The sequence below is a fragment of the Callionymus lyra genome, chromosome 3, assembly GCF_982586985.1.
Source record: "Callionymus lyra chromosome 3, fCalLyr1.hap1.1, whole genome shotgun sequence".
NCBI classification, from domain to species: Eukaryota; Metazoa; Chordata; class Actinopteri; order Syngnathiformes; family Callionymidae; genus Callionymus; species Callionymus lyra.
In genome coordinates this window covers 20294358-20313686 of record NC_141820.1, presented here as the reverse complement: position 1 = coordinate 20313686, position 19329 = coordinate 20294358, and the positions used below count along the sequence as shown (strand labels likewise).

General features: G+C 37.9%; 3 protein-coding genes across 5 annotated transcripts in view; all 3 read right to left on the bottom strand.

The window, feature by feature from the left end:
• Positions 1 to 4543, bottom strand: part of ptpro (protein tyrosine phosphatase receptor type O) — a 31684-nt gene extending 27141 nt beyond the window's left edge. For 2 of the 3 annotated variants that reach the window (XM_087786922.1, XM_087786923.1), the window contains exon 1: positions 4181 to 4543. In XM_087786922.1, the coding sequence (XP_087643048.1) occupies positions 4181 to 4258 (78 nt within the window). In that variant the 5' untranslated portion in view covers positions 4259 to 4543. The remainder of the gene's footprint in view (positions 1 to 4180) is intronic. The other variant, XM_087786921.1, reaches the window with a different exon arrangement.
• A 2775-nt stretch (positions 4544 to 7318) lies between these two features.
• cradd (CARD and death domain containing adaptor protein) lies at positions 7319 to 12864 on the bottom strand. The gene is made up of 2 exons (XM_087786924.1): positions 12554 to 12864; positions 7319 to 11147 (listed from the first exon to the last, which is right to left on the bottom strand). Exons 1-2 carry the CDS (start codon positions 12843 to 12845, stop codon positions 10852 to 10854), a joined length of 588 nt encoding a protein of 195 aa, XP_087643050.1. The 5' UTR covers positions 12846 to 12864; the 3' UTR covers positions 7319 to 10851.
• Positions 12865 to 15160: 2296 nt separating this feature from the next.
• On the bottom strand, positions 15161 to 18714 carry socs2 (suppressor of cytokine signaling 2). The gene is made up of 3 exons (XM_087786919.1): positions 18418 to 18714; positions 17514 to 17696; positions 15161 to 16654 (listed from the first exon to the last, which is right to left on the bottom strand). The coding sequence occupies exons 2-3, from the start codon at positions 17638 to 17640 to the stop codon at positions 16182 to 16184; spliced, it is 600 nt and encodes a 199-aa protein (XP_087643045.1). The 5' UTR covers positions 17641 to 17696; positions 18418 to 18714; the 3' UTR covers positions 15161 to 16181.
• Positions 18715 to 19329: the final 615 nt, after the last annotated feature.

Genomic DNA, 19329 nt, shown 5'->3' with positions numbered 1-19329 from the left:
TGCATTGACAGCTGTCTGATCCAATAAAGTAATTCGGTGCTGTGATTCAATGGTCAGACCATTTGACAAAGAGCGTTTATTGGTTGGTTTTCTAACCAGTAAAGGTCTGGACCAATCAAAGCTGTATCTACACAAACATTGTTTACCACGACTGTGTAGTTACAATAAAGCTAAATGGTATTATAATCATTTAATAAATCCAAAGGTTAAAAAAAAATCCAGATTTCACACGAATAATGTGATGAGATTAAGTGTCATCACACATTGGACAGAAGACACTTTTGGTTTGAGTTGCCGCAATGTGAGGCATGACGCCGATGTGCCACGAACCGCGACAGTTTACGGTGTGAAGCAGTTTTGTGTTTTAATTGGGACATTTATCTCCAGTAAACCATAACCCACTGAAGGAAAGACAGCTCGTCTACGATACACAGATACAACCAGCATCCAACTAGTCTAGAAATGAAGCACACACAAATCATTCACTTAACACACCAACAAACCAAAACCTCATCTAATGCAAAAACTGACCAAAGCAGAAACTTCAGAGAAAGAAGATGTCAAACCACAGAATTTGAAACACGAAGAGGATGTTGAAGGACGAGACAAAGCTCCGGGCAGATGTCTGATCCCACGGATTGCTGCTGATTGGGTATGCGTGACACAGATTGGACAGATGTGTTTTTGGTTTCACTTTCTTTCCCGCTCTAGCCTGGTCTGGTGAGCCTGACTGATCTGTCCAATAAGTGCCGCCTTAATTCAATCACGGTAGAGCCTGAATGCAATTCTACATTCTTCTAACAAATTCACAGCCAACGTTTGCCAGAATCTTCCTCGAATAATCAGGTTGAGGTTTTGGGTTCACTCAATGTTAGTTTGTATTCCGTGATGAATATTGAAACGGATCTCTAACAAGAATTCATAGTAGTTTTCAAATGTTCTCATTCGTATATACAGATTCTATTGGCATTTGCATTTTAAAAACAATGAGCACAAACTCCAAAATGGAGTTATACTTTATAGCGAGATCACAATGAAGCAGAGTGAAAAATGATTATTTGGAATTCTGATTCTAATTTTTGGCTTATCTTTAAGGTAAGGTAAGGTAAGGTAGAACTTTATTGATCCCTCAGGAGGTCTCCCTCTGGAAATTGTTTTTTTCCAATAACCACAGCAAATACAGCAATTTTTCACAAAAAATAAATCAAAATAAAATGTATTATTATTAAGGTTCTGAATCAGTGTTTCTTGGTATTTATATTTTATTATTCTAAATGTAGATACACTAGTTAAATCTACAACTCAAACCTTAATGCATTTTCCACCACTGACTCTAAAATGATGAATATAAATTACACATATATGTCTCTCCATTAGAAGGGCATCATTGACTCTGCCAATCTCTGAAGGACCCGGTTAGTAAAGTAAGGTAAGGTAAAAGTCTGCCCCGTCTGAAGTATAATCCATGAAAAAAAAAAGAGAACACATTAGCAAACACCAGAACTGAACTGTGATCAGGTTTCAGTAGCTCAGAGCTGATTTCATGGCTGGACTTGGCAGCCCTATTCTCTGGTTGGAGCACAAACTGAGTCTGTCCTCTAGGACGTGTATCCCAATGCCAAACAAAGACGGCCACGGATTCGGAAGAAGGCAAAGCGCCAGAGGCTCTTTAGCTTCAGAGCTATATTGGTTAATCTCGGTCTTGCAGTGCAAGAAACTGTATACATTTGAACTGTTGTAAAAAGTATAAATATGGACAGTTTTAATTGAAATTGGACTTGAAAAGCTATGTGGGTTTTTGTGATTCTATTTTATGTGATAACGATTAGATCTTGCAGATATGGAAAAAGTCTTAAATGGCAAGAAAAGGCAGCAGATAAGTCCTTCCATTAAAAGTTAAGATCTATCTGCAATACTTTAAAATGTTTATAGAATGACCAGACTGTATGCAGCATACAGTATTATTTTCTTACATTATGCTGGTCCTTCATTACCACGAGACTCGACTCCTGCTTAACAAGATTTTTTCTGCAACATATATATTGAGCCGCCAGCAGCTCGAGAACAATAATGACTTCACAGGCAGGAAATAAGATCCTTATCACACTAATTACCATGAAAAGCAGCAACAGTAAACTAAACACACAATTATTTCGCTGTTCATGCACAACAGTATCACAACTATTAAAAGACTAGATAAGTATAAATGATTTCTCAAGTCTTCATGCCTCTGCCGACGTTTTAATAGCCCCTACGGACAACAACGACAGATTTAGGTTTTCCTTCATAAGCCGTGGTATTTACTATAACTATAGATTTGGGGCTATATTATATACCATGACTGGTGTGAGCGAACCAGAACAAACAACCAACAAAAGCAAGATGGAAAGAAATCTTAATATAGTGGGAAACACAATAAAATCTTCAATTTTTAATCATGGATCGAAATACAATGAGTTAAATTATACCATGATGTTTAAAAAAAGAGATTATTAAGTATATTATTTAACACTAAGGGTGTGTATTGGCAAGAATCTGGGGATACGATACGCATCACGATACATTGATACAGTATATTGCGATATACTGGAGTAGACTGTATCCTCTCATCCTCTGTTATCTCTAGCGGGATCTCGTTTTTGCTACAGCTATGGAGGATGTAATAAATGCTGCCATCCAGCAGCAGGAAGTTTAATTGCAATACAAATGTGAACAAACGCTGTGAATATTTGCTTGGGATTTTTTTTTACTTCGATTTATTTTTTTAACAGACTTTATTGAACTGTAAAACATAATAGAATAAAATAAAATATGATTTGAAAGCAAAAAAAATAATAGACTGTATTGTCGGATATTAAGACAGTATCATTGTATATGAATGTATAAATGTTTTCTTACACTCCTGTTGAACACATTATCATTTATTTTGAGAATATCTAAATCAAATATCTAAGTATTTGAAAATATTTTAAGAAGCAATAGGCCTTTCTTTTTCGCTACCTGTGATAAACAGTAAAAAACCAAACATGTAATAAGTAATGTAATTGAACTGAACGACATAAAATTGCTCTTAGTAGTTGTTTCAAAAGAAGACATAAAATGGCATGCAAACAGAAACAACATACATAAACAAGAAAATTGGGCAGATTAATTTTAGCATTTAAACCGTAATAAAAGTAAAATAAATCAATGAATGAAGTTTTGTGTTTGGCAAGAAAAATGTCTACACCCTGAGGTCTATTTGATTTATCCTATTGGTCGTTGGTTGCCATCTTAGATCTCAATGTACAGTATGTACAGACGATTGATTCTTATTACTCAGAAGTCATGTACAGTCCTCATCCATAAGTTGTTCTGTACGTTTTTGCACTTGTCAGTCACATCCGCCAACATGAATCATCTACACGACTCAATTTCATCTTGCTATAATATGTTAACGTTGGTCTTCTGTGGTTATGGAGCCCAGTCGTCCAGGAGACCTCAGACTGGATGCATAATTGGAGACATGGTTTCATTATCGACCAGGACTGCATCAGGACTGCCTCAGACGGAGCGTGGACGCTCCAGTCAATGGAAGAAAGGTCACGAAATCATTGATGGAATGCCACCAAATAAATGGTTGAAAATAAAATAACACATATTACACCAACCAATTCCAGACGGGTAAAACATAAGATTATAGTGTTAGTATTTACTATTCTTCTAAAAAACATTGTCTAGGTATTATATCGATGAACAGGGTTTGGGGTTTGAGTTGACCTATTGGGGGTGGGTCAGAATGCCAGGGGTCAAGAGAGATGAATAATGTAACAATCCAGAGATTCCAACACAGTTAGTCATATCTCTCCTGAGCAGGTTTCTGCCATCAGAACCAGTGTGTGTGTGGGCGTGCGTGTGTATCAGTGATGCTGACAGACTTGCAGGAACCACCGAGCAGCAGCAGCAGCAGCCCGACTGACCCACTTTCCGCAGCAGGAAAAACGAGCCGCTTCTGCCGACGCGGCGGTGCCAACAACGTGTCCATCTCACCCGCGTCCACGCACCGAACACACGCACGCACACAAGTCCACACACAAACACATTTAATCTGCTCTGTTTCCAACAAACAAAGACTCGCACACACACACACACAATCCTCGTGTCGAGCCTTGACATGACAGGGATTTAAAAAGCTTCTTACCGGGACCAGACCCACCAGGTGGACGACGAGGAGGAGGAGAAGCTGGAGCGCCTCCGGGCTCAGCCCCGGGGTCAACATCTCGATCCAAAAAAAAAAAAAACCCCGGTACCTTCAGGCTCCTCTCAGTCTCTGCTGCGCATCCAAACAATGGCGATCTTCTGCTGCATCGGAGCGCGAAGCTTCCTCGCACACGAACCCCCCTGAAGCCCCGCAGCCTCAGCGGCGCCTCGTCATCCTCCTCAGCCGACGCTCGCACCGGAGAAACACGCGGATCCACGGGAGGAATCAGGCCGAACTCCGGCGTCCATGCCGCGGCCTGCAGACAGGCAGGAGGTCGGTGTCGGTCAGCGGGGATGAGACTCTGCTGCTGCTGCTGCTGCTGCTCGGAGTCGCCCCGCCCTGCTGCCCGGAGACACACTCCCCCTCCTCACCCCCTCCTCCTGACGCCCACCCCCCCACACTCTTCTTCGTCACCTCAAATCTCCCCGACAGACCCACATATTCCCTCGGCTTTTTCCTTTCATCTCCTCCTCACCTCAGACGTCACCAGTGTCCTCAACTTCCCTCAAGGTTCTTCCATTTCTTCACTACAACCTTCTTCAGTTAAGAAGCTCTTTCATCGCCATCATTTACATTCTTAACCCTTTGTGTCGTCTCAGGGTCACCTTGACCCAGAGACGACACAAGGGATACCACAAACACGTTGGTTTCTCTGACCTTTCGGGGTCACTTGGATCGAGGGACGACACAAGGCTTTAAATATGTCTACACTTGGGTATTTTAAAATCATAGGTTTGTTACTTGGTGGACATAAAATACAAAAGTCAATTTAGATTCTAATCTTTAAAATATACATAGTGTTAATGGGAGGAGTCAAAGTAAAAATGTTCTCCCTTTCTCAAGTTTATATAGATCTGCTTTCTGGGATTCCATTTAAAAAAACAGTGTCTTCTTAATAGTCAAAGTATGTAAGTGTTAAAGGGTGGTATGTTAAACAGCACAGCAGGTATAAATGTTTTTATATGAGAAATGATGCGGGTTGAGGGGTATTTAATGTATACATTTGATCATAGGATTCATGGAAAATATTGGTAGAATAGTAGACTTTTGGATTAATCAAGGTGCTAATTCTATGTGACATGTGGAGAAATAGTCCATGTTCGTGAAGATAAGAGTAGACTTATGTTGATGATATTGAAACATGCATAATGCAAGTCACAATATAAACATTTACTGTTACATTTTGACACGTTCTTACGTTCCTCAAGGGCTGATCAAATGGTCCCGAAACAAAAGCACCACTTTCTCTCAATTTGTCTCTACCAAGATCTCTATCTGGCCACCTTCTCCTTTTTTCAGATTTTTTTTCCCCCTTCTTTTCCTCTTCTCTCGCCTTTCTTTGTTTTCAATAACCCCCTCCTCTCTTCACTTCCGCCTCTCTTCTGCCCTACTTCTCTTCTTATTCATCTTCTAATTAGCCTCCTTCTCCCCCAAAATCCCGACATTACGTCTTACCTAGAGCAGCTCCTTCCTATTGTTCTACGACGTTACTTCTGCTTGAAAGTCTCTTCTTTCAGCCCACAATTCTTCTTACTCAGCCAGGGTCTCCTTCTCCTTCCTCTTCTCCTCACTGCCTCATTCACCCATTCACATCTTTCCTCTTATCCCTTTCCTGCCCTTACTTTCTTGCCTCTGCATCACCACTATTCTCCACCTTTATCACGATCGAGAACTCTTATTTCCACCATCAACCTCACCCCCTCATCCATTCTTCTTCTCTCCCTTTCAGCTTCCTTTTCTCCCCCCTCCTTACCCCAGATGCAACTCCCTGGGTCTTTGCCCCAATTCAATCTGGTTCCTTCTTTTCTTCCTTTCCCCCCCTCTTTTCCGCCTATATCTCTATACGCCCCCACCCTCCTACGTCTATAATTCTGCCCCATTCATCTCCTTTTCCCCCAATTTATCTTCCCCTTTTTCCACCTACATTCGGTCCCCTTCATCGCCTCTTGCTCCTTGTTGCTACCTCAAGAAACTATTTTACTCATCCATCCCATTCTCTCTTCAAGTCTTTATCTCCTTCTTATATCTATTTTTTTCACTCTTCTCCACAATCACCCTTCTCATATTTGGTCACGCATCGACTCCCTACTTCTCTGGTTCTTCTCCCCCACTTGAGACCAATATTATTTTGCTCCCGATTATCCCTCTTTTTTTTTCTTCCCCCCCCCATCAATTTGATGTACCAGAATTATTTTCTCTTTACGTCTCTTTTATGCATCACTAGCTGCAAGACTCTTTACCCATTTCTTCCCTTTCTTCACTACACCCACCTTGTTTTCGACTTTTGCTTATCCTTTACTTTTCCCATTCATACGCCTCTGTTCTCTTTCTCCCCCAATATACTCTTCTCTCGTTCCCAATGCCTAACCTGCTATACTTTTATTGTGCTTCTCCCCTATTTAATTCCATCTTTCAAGGTCTCGTCTTCGTGGGTCTTCTCCCTTATCCTCTCACAACATCACCCAAAATGTTTTCATGAAGCCAGTTTTCTTCTCATCTACTAAATGAAACCCCATTTTTCCCCCTCTAATTTAAACATTCGTTCCTCTTCTCACACCAAACCCCCACGTTCTGTCTCACCAGCTCCAAGCTCTGCTGACCCACTTTCCTCGTTTTACTCCTGGTCCTCACCAACTAACTGATCTTCTACAAATCCTCCTCTTTGGCTTCCCTCACCGTTTGTAATCCTTTTTTTTCTACTCCTTAACCAACCCCCTCAATTTTTATTTTTTTTTGCCCCCAGATAAGTCCTGGGGATACATTCACAATTATGGGAGGAGAGAAAATTTGAATATTTTCTCCAACGCTTAAAAATCTTGGATAAAAAATGGGAAATCTCATTCAACAAATTGTAGTCCCTATAAGGTTATAATGTATTCCAATTGTTGCAGGCTGAGTTCATTGGAAAAAGTGAGTTAAAAATGAACATTTAACACTTCTTCCTTTTCAAAGTGGCTTTTTATCTCAGTGGACACCAGAGGGAAAGGAAGTGACCATGATCTGCATGTATCCCATAGATAATTTACATTTCAAGTAAGTCAAATGTGTTATGGATGGATAAAGCCGTGCAGACAGAACTCATTGTTTCAAAATATGTATTTTGTCAAATGACGCCTCATAGATTCCTAGTTCTGTGACAGTAAAGGTTTCACACTTCATCTATTATTCTTATGCTATGTTCACAGGCAAACAGATATTTATACATCCGGCTAATACAGGACTTCACAAGGTCAGCGAGTTCTTTCACATATGGAATCTGAAATCCATCACAACATCATCATCAATACATTAACATGAAAGCATGTGGTGTTCAGTAGCTCACATTAATCCATCTTTATCTTCCATTATGTCATTTCTGCAAAGAGGGAACACTACTGAAAATGGCACCTTCCACCAAATAGTACCAAATATATTGTTTAAACCAATCTTGCAAGTGTGTGTATTATAGTCAAAGAAGACCTAAAATAATCTTTGTAAATTAATTTAAACTTAAAACCTGCACCAATAATCAGAGTAATAGTAAAACATTGATATTCTCCAATTGAATTGAGAACCATGTAAAATATGAGCCAATATTTACGATAACAAATGTGAGGCCCTCCATTCAATTCTTAAAAACGATGCACTTGTATAATAAATATTCCAAATAGTATTGCATTTAATATTTTTCTTTCAATATGTCATCAGATGACTTTGATGTTTTAAGAAAAAACACCTTAAGACTTTAAATACATAAAACGACATTAATGATTCTCAAGAGAACGAAAAGAAAAATAAATTATTCGGTATCGAAACCGCGCTTATACTGCCACCTGTAGGTGACAATGATTCAAACATACGCGTGACGACACGAGCCATGAAGTGTTGGTTTACAACATGATATTTATCAATTTATCACATTCGAGTGAACCCTTTAAACCCGTTTTATAGATTACATTTGTAATTTTACGTTTTGTGATTTATTTAAAAAACGCGCCATGATAAAAAAAAAAAACAAGAAAAAAACGGGGGAACTGCTATAAACAAAACCAATATAGTTAACCAGACAAAAGTAAATACATAATTATTATTTACAGGCAGATGCGAAAAGTAAGTTGTTAATATATAAAACAAAATTCATTTATGAGGGGAATTTCGAAGCACTTACCGGAGTGGCAGAAGAATGCTATTAGCTAAACCTACTTTAAGCTAGCTCGTCCAGTTTTGAAAAAACTTTATTGACAAACTTGAGAAACATTTATTCTTTTGTTGCTAAAATAAAATATACAATTATAAAAGATAAGCTCAGAAAACGCTTCTAAGAACTGGAGCTTTTCCTGGATAGTTTTCGGCAGCAACAGTGCAAATAAATAGTCTTGACATGTAATTCACATTTGTTATTGTTAAATTAGTGACTTAAGTGCACAATAAAAATTTAGATTGTTATCGTCCTAAATGTAAAATTTTGTTGTAATTTGACAAGTACATGTTGAGTTAATTTAAGTAATTTTAATTTAATTGATTAAAAAAAAAAAAAAAAAGTTAATTTTTTTTTTTTTTTATTTGTTCAGGCTTTTCCTTGATTTTCTGGAACTCCTGTTGTGTTATCAGTTTTATCTTGACCTTTAAAGTATATACTTTATTGAATATTGTTTTGATCGTTTAAGCGCTTTGTGACCCTGCTCTGGAAAAGCGCTATACAAATAAAAATTACTTACTTACTTACTTAATTAGTCTGCAAATTGTGGCATTTGCATGTTGTATTTAATAACTTATGAATTTGAAAAGATTGAACACGTGTAGATTTAGCATTGTTTTCATTTAAGTACCAAGGACTCACCAGTGTGTAATTGAGCTGCATTCTTGTGGACTGGAAGTGCATAAGTGAGTTATTTCTATTTGTAAAGCGCCTTTCACAGAGAACAATAAAACAAATAAATTCCTTTCATAGCCGGGATATTTTCGGAATCTGCTATCGTGGCCCCTGTGCTGGTACATAGTGGTAGCTGGTGTAACGGGACTTGTTTATTGTGAGGCCTAGTTGTGTTAAGATAGATTTTATCTTAATTTTGTTCTATGATCTTTTGAGTTGTAAATCTGTTTTATAGTTTATTACCAAAAGATTGTCATCTCAGACGAAAGGGAGTTAATTTAGCCCATTTAAAGTCACTGTTATTTAATTAATTTGAGTAAGCTCTGTAGATGAGCATTTCATATTCACTTCCTTTTAAACTTACTATACATGCTTCACATAATCTTATCAAGGACCAGCAAGATCGTCACTCATGTAGTATCCATGACAACACTTTGCAAGCAATCGATAAAAAAAAACAGTCGGTCATAAGGTTGTCACACAATGGGAATTCAAAGAGATCCGCTCCTTCTTTTGCTCTTCCAGCAATAAACCTGTCCAGAGTTTCTTGGAAGCCAGTGAGAGGGAAAAAAAACGCAACCTCCACAGTTTTCTAAGAAACTGTAAAGAATTCTCCTGAAGACAGCAGCATGTCACGCATCTGCTGCTTTACACACACACACACAACCGCCCACACACACGCACGCACGCACGCACACAACTGAACTTTCGCAAGCATCACTGACTGCAAAGGAAGTGTGAGGAAAGTTCTGTAACTCAACGGTCCACCTTAAATTTGTGAGTCAGAAAACTGATACTCTGCATGAAGCAGCTCTGCAGGCTGTTGAGGAATAAATGAATGACAGCCAAGACATACGTAGCTCAACTGGAGGCATAAAAACATAAGAAAAAAAATACAATCCAATTTAATTTAGACAAACTAAAGATAAAATATGTTTTACAACAATTACTAGTGCTACCATTTCTGATGTAATGGCAAGAAGAAATAGTTTCACAGTGTGGACGACATTAAGTGTCTTTGAAGGTTCACAAAGAATGAAAAAAAAAGTTCTACTATGTCAATCGATCCATGGGAGAAGTTCATCGAGTTGATCAGGAAAGCCACACGAAAAACAACGTTGACAGTGTTTTTCTTTTCATCACAATGTAAAACTTTCTATTTGTTAACAATTCTAATGGACCATAATGTTATGTATATAATACATAAATTAGGACTTTATGTAATTGACTTGTGTAATTTATAATCACTTTAAATACTTGCAAATAAACACATTTTATAATATATTCAAAGTTTGTCTTTTTCTGATTAATTAGATATTTCTATTGAGGAAAATATGGTTTTGTTTGCTAAGCTTTAAACAAGAAAAATAGACATTACAAAAACATGGACCAACTGAAAGTTTTTCATCACCTCGTTTAAAACGGGTTTGAAATGGGAAATTCCAATTTCAATGTGGCATCTAAAAATTATGAAAGTATTAGTCTTTGATGATGCGTTTAAAAAAGTAGGTCACTGGTTGAACAGCCGTGTGAACAAGATAAACTCAGAGAAGTTCAACGTTTTTCAAAGATGATCTTGTCATTCACACATAAAATGCATGTACCGTCGGTTCTCAAAAGAGGAGGGCCTTTCTGAAAATCATTGATTGATCCTTTGCGAGCCCTTGAAGTTTCCACGAAAATCGGGGATCAGAGGCTAAAGTGTGTGAAAACACGGTTAAAGTCAATGGAGTCCTTAAACAATTGGCACAAAGAGGCGTCATCGCATGACATCCTGAAGGACAGATAGGTGGAAACCAGCTGCATCCAGACTCAGCGAGAGTTTCTGTACAGTGGCTTGTTTTCCCTGAGACCTTCTCCAATAAACCAGAGCGGCCAGCGCCGCCCCGTGAACATCATGCGAGTGATTGGCGCTGCAGCGGTACAGCGCATTTGCAGACACACCCAGGTCAAGAATAACGGCTTTCCACTCTTCACCGAGGACTGAGGCCAATCTGGATAACTCTCGATCTGTCGGAACCTTCTGTAGAACTGAGTCCGGGAGTTGCCAGTCACCTACACAGAACATAATAAGAAATAATAAGGATATATCTCGTGATAATTAAACAGTAATGACGAGGTAAGATGTGAGGATCATGCAGCTCATTCATTTTGTGTCTGATAACTTAAAAAACACACCAAGGTCCAGAAACGGTTAATTAAAGTGTTGTGAAAAAGGTTAATATCTTGTTTGATCGGTTAAAAATATGAAGATTTAACGCACAAGATGTACGGAAAAAATAAATAGTGTAGGCAGTGAATTGAACGATAACGATAAGTCACAGACGTTTATTTCAATTAGGTTTTAAATTGACTACAGGTTTAGCTGAAAAGTATACATTTGTAAGTGTATGAAAGTTGAAATACTTGGAGATGGACTGAACTAGCGAGCAAGGACAATAATGACCTATAAAGTATATATTTTAGTCAGTATTATTTTGATTGTTTAAGCGCTTTGTGACCCTGGTCTGCAAAAGTGCTTTATGAATACAAATTACTTACTTACTACTACTTTTTTACCCAAGGTCATTGACAATTCATCCATGGCTGGAGAATCCAACTTAGAACTTTACTATGTGTTGTTTTATATAAGGTATATATATTTCATATTATAATCAGGGATTATGTCAGTACTGCAGTTTTACATACCACCGCTGTAACACTATAAGGCCCCATGACTTTATTCAAGTTGCCACACAATTTAAAACAATGCATTTGCTCCAATGGTGTTTTTTTTTACCACCAAAGTGGAGATAATATTTTTCATACAATAACCATCTTATTATGTTTGATTTTTTTTATGCCCCACTGGGAATGATTGAAGAATCAATCCGTTTTAAACTAACCTCCTCACCACCTAATAACTTTTAACTGAATGGTAAACTATCTTTGTAGGTTAATAACAGTGCAAGCTGAAATGCACCACACTGTAACGTTTATATATTTTGAATAGCAAATCAAATCATTACTTGACTCTAATAAAGCACATTTTCATGACAAGAAAACAGAAAAATACATTTGGAGGGCATTTGAATGACACGTTAAGACAATCTAATAAATATAATATTCAACGAATCTTACATAATGCCACTCTCCTGAACCGGCACTACTAGTTGTTTATTTACACTTGAGGTTTTTTTTTCCAGGGCTAGTGACGTCACGTCTAATTCTCAGTACTGAGATGGACGTGAACGAGTTTTCCTCGAGTTCCTCTCGAGTGTGGCCCGCGTATCATCCAACATACACACGATAAGATAAACACAAATAAAAAGCTTATCTTATCACACACACCACGGCTATTAAAAACATAGAGGTCGGACTGACCTGGGAGTTGAAAGATGTTTACAGTTTGTGACGCAGATTTTACCGAGTGCCTCTGAGAAAAGACTGCTTCAATCGACTATAAATAAATAGATGTTAACCTGTAGCATCTCGTTCTGGTTCGGACTGCAGCTCCAGCCGGTCCCTGACCCAGCTGTAGTCGTCCAGGGACCGCAGGAAGGCGCCGAAAGCCCGCGGACCTCGAGTCGTGAGGATGTCCAGCAGCTTCGTGCATTTCTTCCGATGCGTCAGTTGACCTTCGATGCTCTCCACGTGGTCCTGGTTTAAAATGCCTTCCTGGTACAGAAAGGGAACGATCGTGTCGCTTACTTCCAGCTGATCGGACAGGTAGAGTCGGTTCCGTCTGAGTAAGTTCTGATGAACTGGATCCATTTTTCAAGCGCCACGCCTGGCCGACGTGCGCATTGTTATTGTGTCCGACTAGAAATAGGAGCGGAACGAATATACAAGAAGGTCCTCTGTTTCTATTTTTTAAAGAGCAACTCATGTGAAAAGCCAACTCTCCGACTTACTCACATGTTTCAAATGTTGAAGTCTCCAAGATGCAGTAAGTCTCTCATCATGACCATGTTTTGAAGTAATTACTTTATAAAGTTAAGGTAAGGTAAGGTAAGGTAAAACTTTATTGAATGAAATGTTTTTTTTCCAATAGCCACAGAAAATACAGCAATTTTTCATAAAAAATAAATCAAAATAAAATAAGAACAAGAACAAAGAGAAATAAAGAGAAGATGATACAATCTAAGTCTAAAGATAAAGAAAGTTCTCCCCCGTCTCCCCTACGAATCTCAGCGAACATTAGGTTACAAGAGCGGAGTCTATTATGACGTAATAATGGGCTCCACTCCTCCTCAAGCCAGCTATAGTCACGCCCTGCTTTGTTTATACAATGAGTCGCTTTGAGGTGGAGACTTCCGGGATTGATGATGCGCAGTGACAAAGAAGTCATGCTTGACCATTCACAGATAAATTAATTAAAAAGTTGTGTACAAACAGACACATGATGATGAGTATAATAGAGGTCCAAGATCACTAGAAAAGACACTCAAATGAAAATGAAAAGGAAAAAGCACCTTATACCTGTTTAATAAACACATATTTATATATGTTAGTTTAATTGATCGTTTACATCCCATAATGGACTATTCAAAATGTTTTAGATTACTTTACATCAACTCTTCTATCAAAAATATCACACACCATTATTGTTTTTACTTCATTCCTTTATTGGGGTTACCTGGTGGTGAAGCAGGGGTGTCAAACTCAATGGCCAAAGGATTCCAGTCTATCATGTGACACACAGAGCGGGTAGGAAGCCACAGTTAATCTCAATTTCTTAATCCAGATTCCATTCCTGTGTCTGTGATAAATTGGATTAGTTTTATGAATGAACCAATAGACATGATCAGATTAACGGATGGTTGGACTGTGAAAGTTAAAATTATAAATTTCCATTTAAGATTTCATAAGATTTTCCCCGAATTACTAGGAACAGAAGAATTCTGGATCAACTCCTGTTGTGTTTCAAATTGGAAATCCCCTTCAATTTAGAAAATGGGTGTTGAGACCATGTTTTCTGAAAGGGTGTATTCAAATCTGATACTAAGTATTAGAGATATTTAACCAGTATTATCATCAAGAAAGAACAAACCACAATTCAAATAACTTTATTGATCCAATTTTTGTCTCTGAACACAGTTAAAGCATCTCACATCGTGGAGATAAAAGTATCTGCTTTTTGACCAAAAACAAACAGTGTGTAACCATAAATAGATATACCAAAGATGAAGGATTGCAGTAATTTACCTCTAAAAAAAGAATACATTCATTTTGGAGGAAAACAAATGAGAATCATAGGACATTATTAAAAACCTGAGAAACTGGTAGAAATTATTTATTTGAAAAAGAAAATTGTGTGCTCGCACAACTTTAAAGTCTTTCAAAATATTCCTTAACCAAAGTGGATTTACGACTTGACTGTTAATAGTGGTTATGTTTGGGCCTCAGTCCAATTAACAACATTATTTAAAAAAATTATAAAACATTATGTATATTCAAGACCCGTTTAAATGTTTCCTTCTAAACCACTTCAGAAATTTCACTACACAATTTTGACAGCCTCACATCACCAACAACATACAAAGGTAGAAAACAAAATACCTTTCAAACTGACTTTAACTTGTTTACCCGGTAATTTTTTTTTACATGGGTCTTCAAGGCTTTATTGCAGAATTATGGCAATTTTGCACTGCCAAAAAAGAGGTCATGTCCCCCCCTGAAATGCTGACGGGCTGCCTCTCTATAGTCTCTCCTCATTTGTATGTTCTTGGATTATTTACAACATTCAATGGCAACGTTTGAACATTGAGAATCCAACAATGATCACCAAGGACACACATCCTAATAAAATTAGAATTAAGAGCAAGGTATTTTACCTTGTCGTTTTCTTTAATGTGCTAACATAAGGCTAACACAGGCAACGTTTGAGTTTGTGTTGTTGGCCACCATGTTTCCTAACCATCTGATTTAATGATGCTAATGCTATCTTATGTACGAGAAGCTAAAACGTACGGTGCTATGTTGTGCTGGACTGTAAGAACAGATATTGCTCAATCCTCTCTCTCCTATGACTATGTCGTCCAAGGACGAGAACACACTGTGAAAGAATTCCAACGGACTCGACACAATAAAAGTGAAGGTATTTATTAACAGATTAATGTTTGTCTGTGTTTCTCCCAGCAGTGGAGTGTGTCAGTTTAACTTGAGAACTTGAGAACAAACTGTGGGGAATTGAATGAGTTGACTGTGATATTAAATATAATACAAACAATTCCAAAGAGTAGTTTGGATCAGAATATTGTGATGTTTGACTGTTTCAAGATACTGTTTGCTTGACATTAGTCATGTATATAAAAAACATGAGTTATGAAGAAGATCTCTGTGTTCATGCTGCAGGGGAGAAAACATTACTCACTTGAAACCCACATAAATTGCATGGTCATCAAGTAAAAGGAACTTGAAGATTTTTTTTCTTTGAAAAACAAGTCAGAGCATATATCAAAGTGACAAATTCAACAGATTTTATGGCTTTATATATTGGTCTGCAAAACACATCTACTAAGTAATACAAATTGCGTGTTGACGATATCTTAATATCTTATATAATAAGTATCTGTCCAATGAAAACTTTATAAAACTTTCTTTTGATGCAGAATTTGCAATTTATTTCTTAATGAAGGCCTCAACAAAGGTCGCTTTGTTTTCCATACACTAATTAGGAACAAAACGTACTGTCTAGTGTACATCAAAACAAGATAACATTAAGAAAGTCCAGTTCCAGCATATGAATCTAGTTATATCTGATTAAGAGAAATGTGAAAAATACTCAGTAAGAGTCAGTAATGGCGGTTCACGATAGTGAAAGCTTCGTAAACGCACCAAGTTTTTTATTAATTGATTATCTGTAGAAAAACATTTCTTTGTGACCAATATGTCAAGAGCCAGTTCAGAAAACTTGCTAGTTTCAACATTCGCAGGTAATAGCTTAAGATGTTTTCAATGGGGTTTTGGTACTGGCCAATCACGTCATTCATCTTGCACCAGGTCAGACCTCATCCGGTGATAACTTCTTACATTACCACCCAGAGACTTGAAAATCCAATTGGGAAAGGGCATGAAGGGTCTTTACAGTCCCGCCCCCAATGAGCACTACACGTCATAGACATAGTCCGTCAGGTAGTCCTTTAGTCTGTTTGGCAGTGGCAGGTCTTGTACCCGTCTAGTGGTCCGGTTAATGGTGATGCGACAGAGGTGCTGCAAAGGCGGCATGGTGGTATAAACTGGTTTAGTGAGCAGCAGTTGAACAGTACCGTTGGGAGCCGTCGAGGGCTGAGAGCTGGCCGACCCTTTCCCGTTAGTCCTTGACAGACGAACATAGTGCTCCACCAGATGGACCACGCTGTCAAACTGCTTTAGCTTGGGCTTCACCAGAACCACAGAGTCCAGCTTGAATTTACCATGTTTGAACTCTATGCGAAGGTTGGTGGGACCCGCAGATGTCATGGCTGAGATCGTGTAGAGGTAATCACGCTGGGAACTGTCACGGACAAGGAAGGTACCTTCTTCTGCGTCCTGGAGGATTTCTTTGGCCTCATTTGCAGTTAGGCTTCCCCAGTACCAGCCTGTCAGAAAGACCTCAGTAAACGAACAAACACATGTAGCATTACATTTATTTTACCATGGTCATGAATGCTGGGGATCAAACTTTGTTCTTTAAGTGGCACTGACCGAAATTCTTCAGTAGTTTGGTAGAAATGGTTCATCTTTCTGTGCCAAGTTTTGGTTGATAATTTAGAAGTATTATTTTCCACTGGGAATTATGCATTTCTTTTTGCTGTTATAAAACATCTTAGAGTGAAAATTGAACGGAGCAAAAAGATGTAAGTCAAGATTTGTACTATGAGTAATGTAATTGTCTTTTTGTTACAATTGATCTTATGAAACTTTTTAATGAAAAAAGTTCAAAAACCAGTATCAAATATTTCCCAGCACTAGTCATGAAACCCATGAAGCTCAATGAATACCTATTGTACATATCTATGTGAGAGGGTTATTGAATTGTTTCATTGGATCTATTGTATCACCTACATTTGGGGTCTTTCAACAATACTCTGTTTTCGTTAAAAGAGAATCACTGTGCGTTTAATGATGATAAAATTAAAGAGAATTACAGCAGGTGAATTGTCTCCAATCCTTTTGCACGCCGCAGATCGCTCTGATCCCTGAGAATAAATCTCAAAGTTAATGCCTGCTGGCTTTTGCACAAAACTTACTAAAAAAAACTCAAAATGATGTTTTTTTCGCCTAGTTTGTTGTCCGTTCATATACAATGATAATCTTAATAGACCTTTCACTGTTTAATTATTAAGCATTCTCCATGTAGCTATGTTTAAAAATGCAACAAAGTAGACCTGAACTTTCCCCTTTGGGCTCAGAACCTGAGTAATAAATTGTTAACAGAGTTTCAACAAAAACTAGTACCTGTGTTCTTCAGATCTTTCATGGCCAAAGAAATGCATCTTTCTTCAGATTCCACAGAACCGTAGTTGTCTTCAGCTTGTCTGTTGTTCACTGTGACTTCTGTGGAATCTGACGACTGGCAGGTCATTGGTCATCAACCTATAAGGCTCAGATGAGGGACACGGTTCTGTCGCATTCAACCATCTGAGAGGCAACAACGTTCATTAACCAACGACATTATTGTGAACTACATGTTAACATTGTGTATGGTGTGAATCAAAACTTCCAAAGATAATAATACTAATTGGATCATGATCCAAATATCCAGCCAAAAAACAGTACACGTTTAATTTCAAGTCTATTCATTCGTCCATCAAAGGGACAATGACACCGATAATGTTGTGCTTTCAAAATCAGGTTCATTTCAGGACAACTGTGACGTCAAACTCATTCTTGTCAGAGGTTTTGGCCTCAGTGACTGAAAACACAATTTGCGCAACAGGAAAAGGGGTAAATCTGTTTTTATTGACACGACTTTCTTGAATGGTTTTGTGTCGATGAATTGAACACGATAGTAAAGTAGATAGTAGTAGTATAGTATAGTATAAACATAAGATACTTAATTAAGAGTTACTAAGACATAAATATATGGATATATTTAATTATTATATCAATTGGAACATCAATAATATAATGTTTTTTTTATCTTCTATTTACACATTGATTCATTCTATTTACAACATTATTACATGGTATGTGATCATTTTAAATAAAAATGACCAAAACAAATTATTTCAAAACTACAATTTGAAATTGATAGTAACTTCATTATATATCTAAAAACAGTTGTACATATAACAATTTTTAAATTAATTGATTATTGACTATTTGTCACATTTATGTTCGAGGACAGACGGTGACGTACCTGACGTGTGCGCGGCTAGCAGCTAGCTTGACAACCACTTTAATTCAAGCGTCCTTCTTCAAAAAAAAGTCCGCCTCATATTTCTTCACATTTCCGTCCAGTTTCTCCTCCTCCTCGCGGTACATGTGATGAACCGAGTATCGTCTCCATGCGAGGATGAACCGAGCTGTCAGTGGTGTTCCCCCGGTGAGGATCTAACACTCAAGTCCGTCCGAGCGATAGAAGGACAGCGAGGCTCCCAGAACATGTCAACCCCCGTCCCGCCGCCGCCAGTCACTCCTCAACCCGCCTTCGCCTCCCGGACCAACCACCGAATAAACGACATCAGCCGTAAACACAAAGAAGCATTTCCAGGAACTTTCCAAGAACATGGTCACGTGGTGCAGCGCGGTCTGATTTAAGGTGGCTCAGCTAGACGCGCGCGCGCGCCGCGCACACACCGGGGCTAAGGAGTCTATTATTGTTGAAACGATCGCTTTATTTCTATCGAAACAACAATAAAAAACTATTCCTAGAGAACAACGATATGTTACGTTTAGACGTGAGCGTGTTGCGAACTTGAAAACTGCTTCAACGGTTTTTTTTTAGTCATTCCAAGAAAATGTCTTGGGTTTCTCGAAAATGAATGGTTTGAATTACAAGTGGGTTTGAGTGCTGTTGGAAATATACTTTTACGCTTTAAATCCACTGACGATTCCTCCATATACATAAAAAAAAAAAAAAAAAACTTTAATTTAATTCATTTCACTGTTTATATTCTCCAATACTATATACATAGTGGTTATTATAAATAAATGTCCATTAATAAAACTACACACATACTGATTATTATAAATGAATGTACCCTTTAATAATACTATATACATACTGGTTATTATAAATGAATGTCCATTACTAAAACTATATACATAC

Coding starts and splice junctions, on each gene's coding strand:
- cradd (XM_087786924.1), bottom strand. CDS start 12,845: ATGGATCCAGTTCATCAGAACTTACTCAGACGGAACCGACTCTACCTG. Junction 11,148..12,553: donor ACCAGAACGAGATGCTACAG/GTTAACATCTAT, acceptor TGTTCTGTGTAG/GTGACTGGCAACTCCCGGAC.
- socs2 (XM_087786919.1), bottom strand. CDS start 17,640: ATGACCTGCCAGTCGTCAGATTCCACAGAAGTCACAGTGAACAACAGA. Junction 16,655..17,513: donor GAAAGATCTGAAGAACACAG/GTACTAGTTTTT, acceptor TCTTTCTGACAG/GCTGGTACTGGGGAAGCCTA.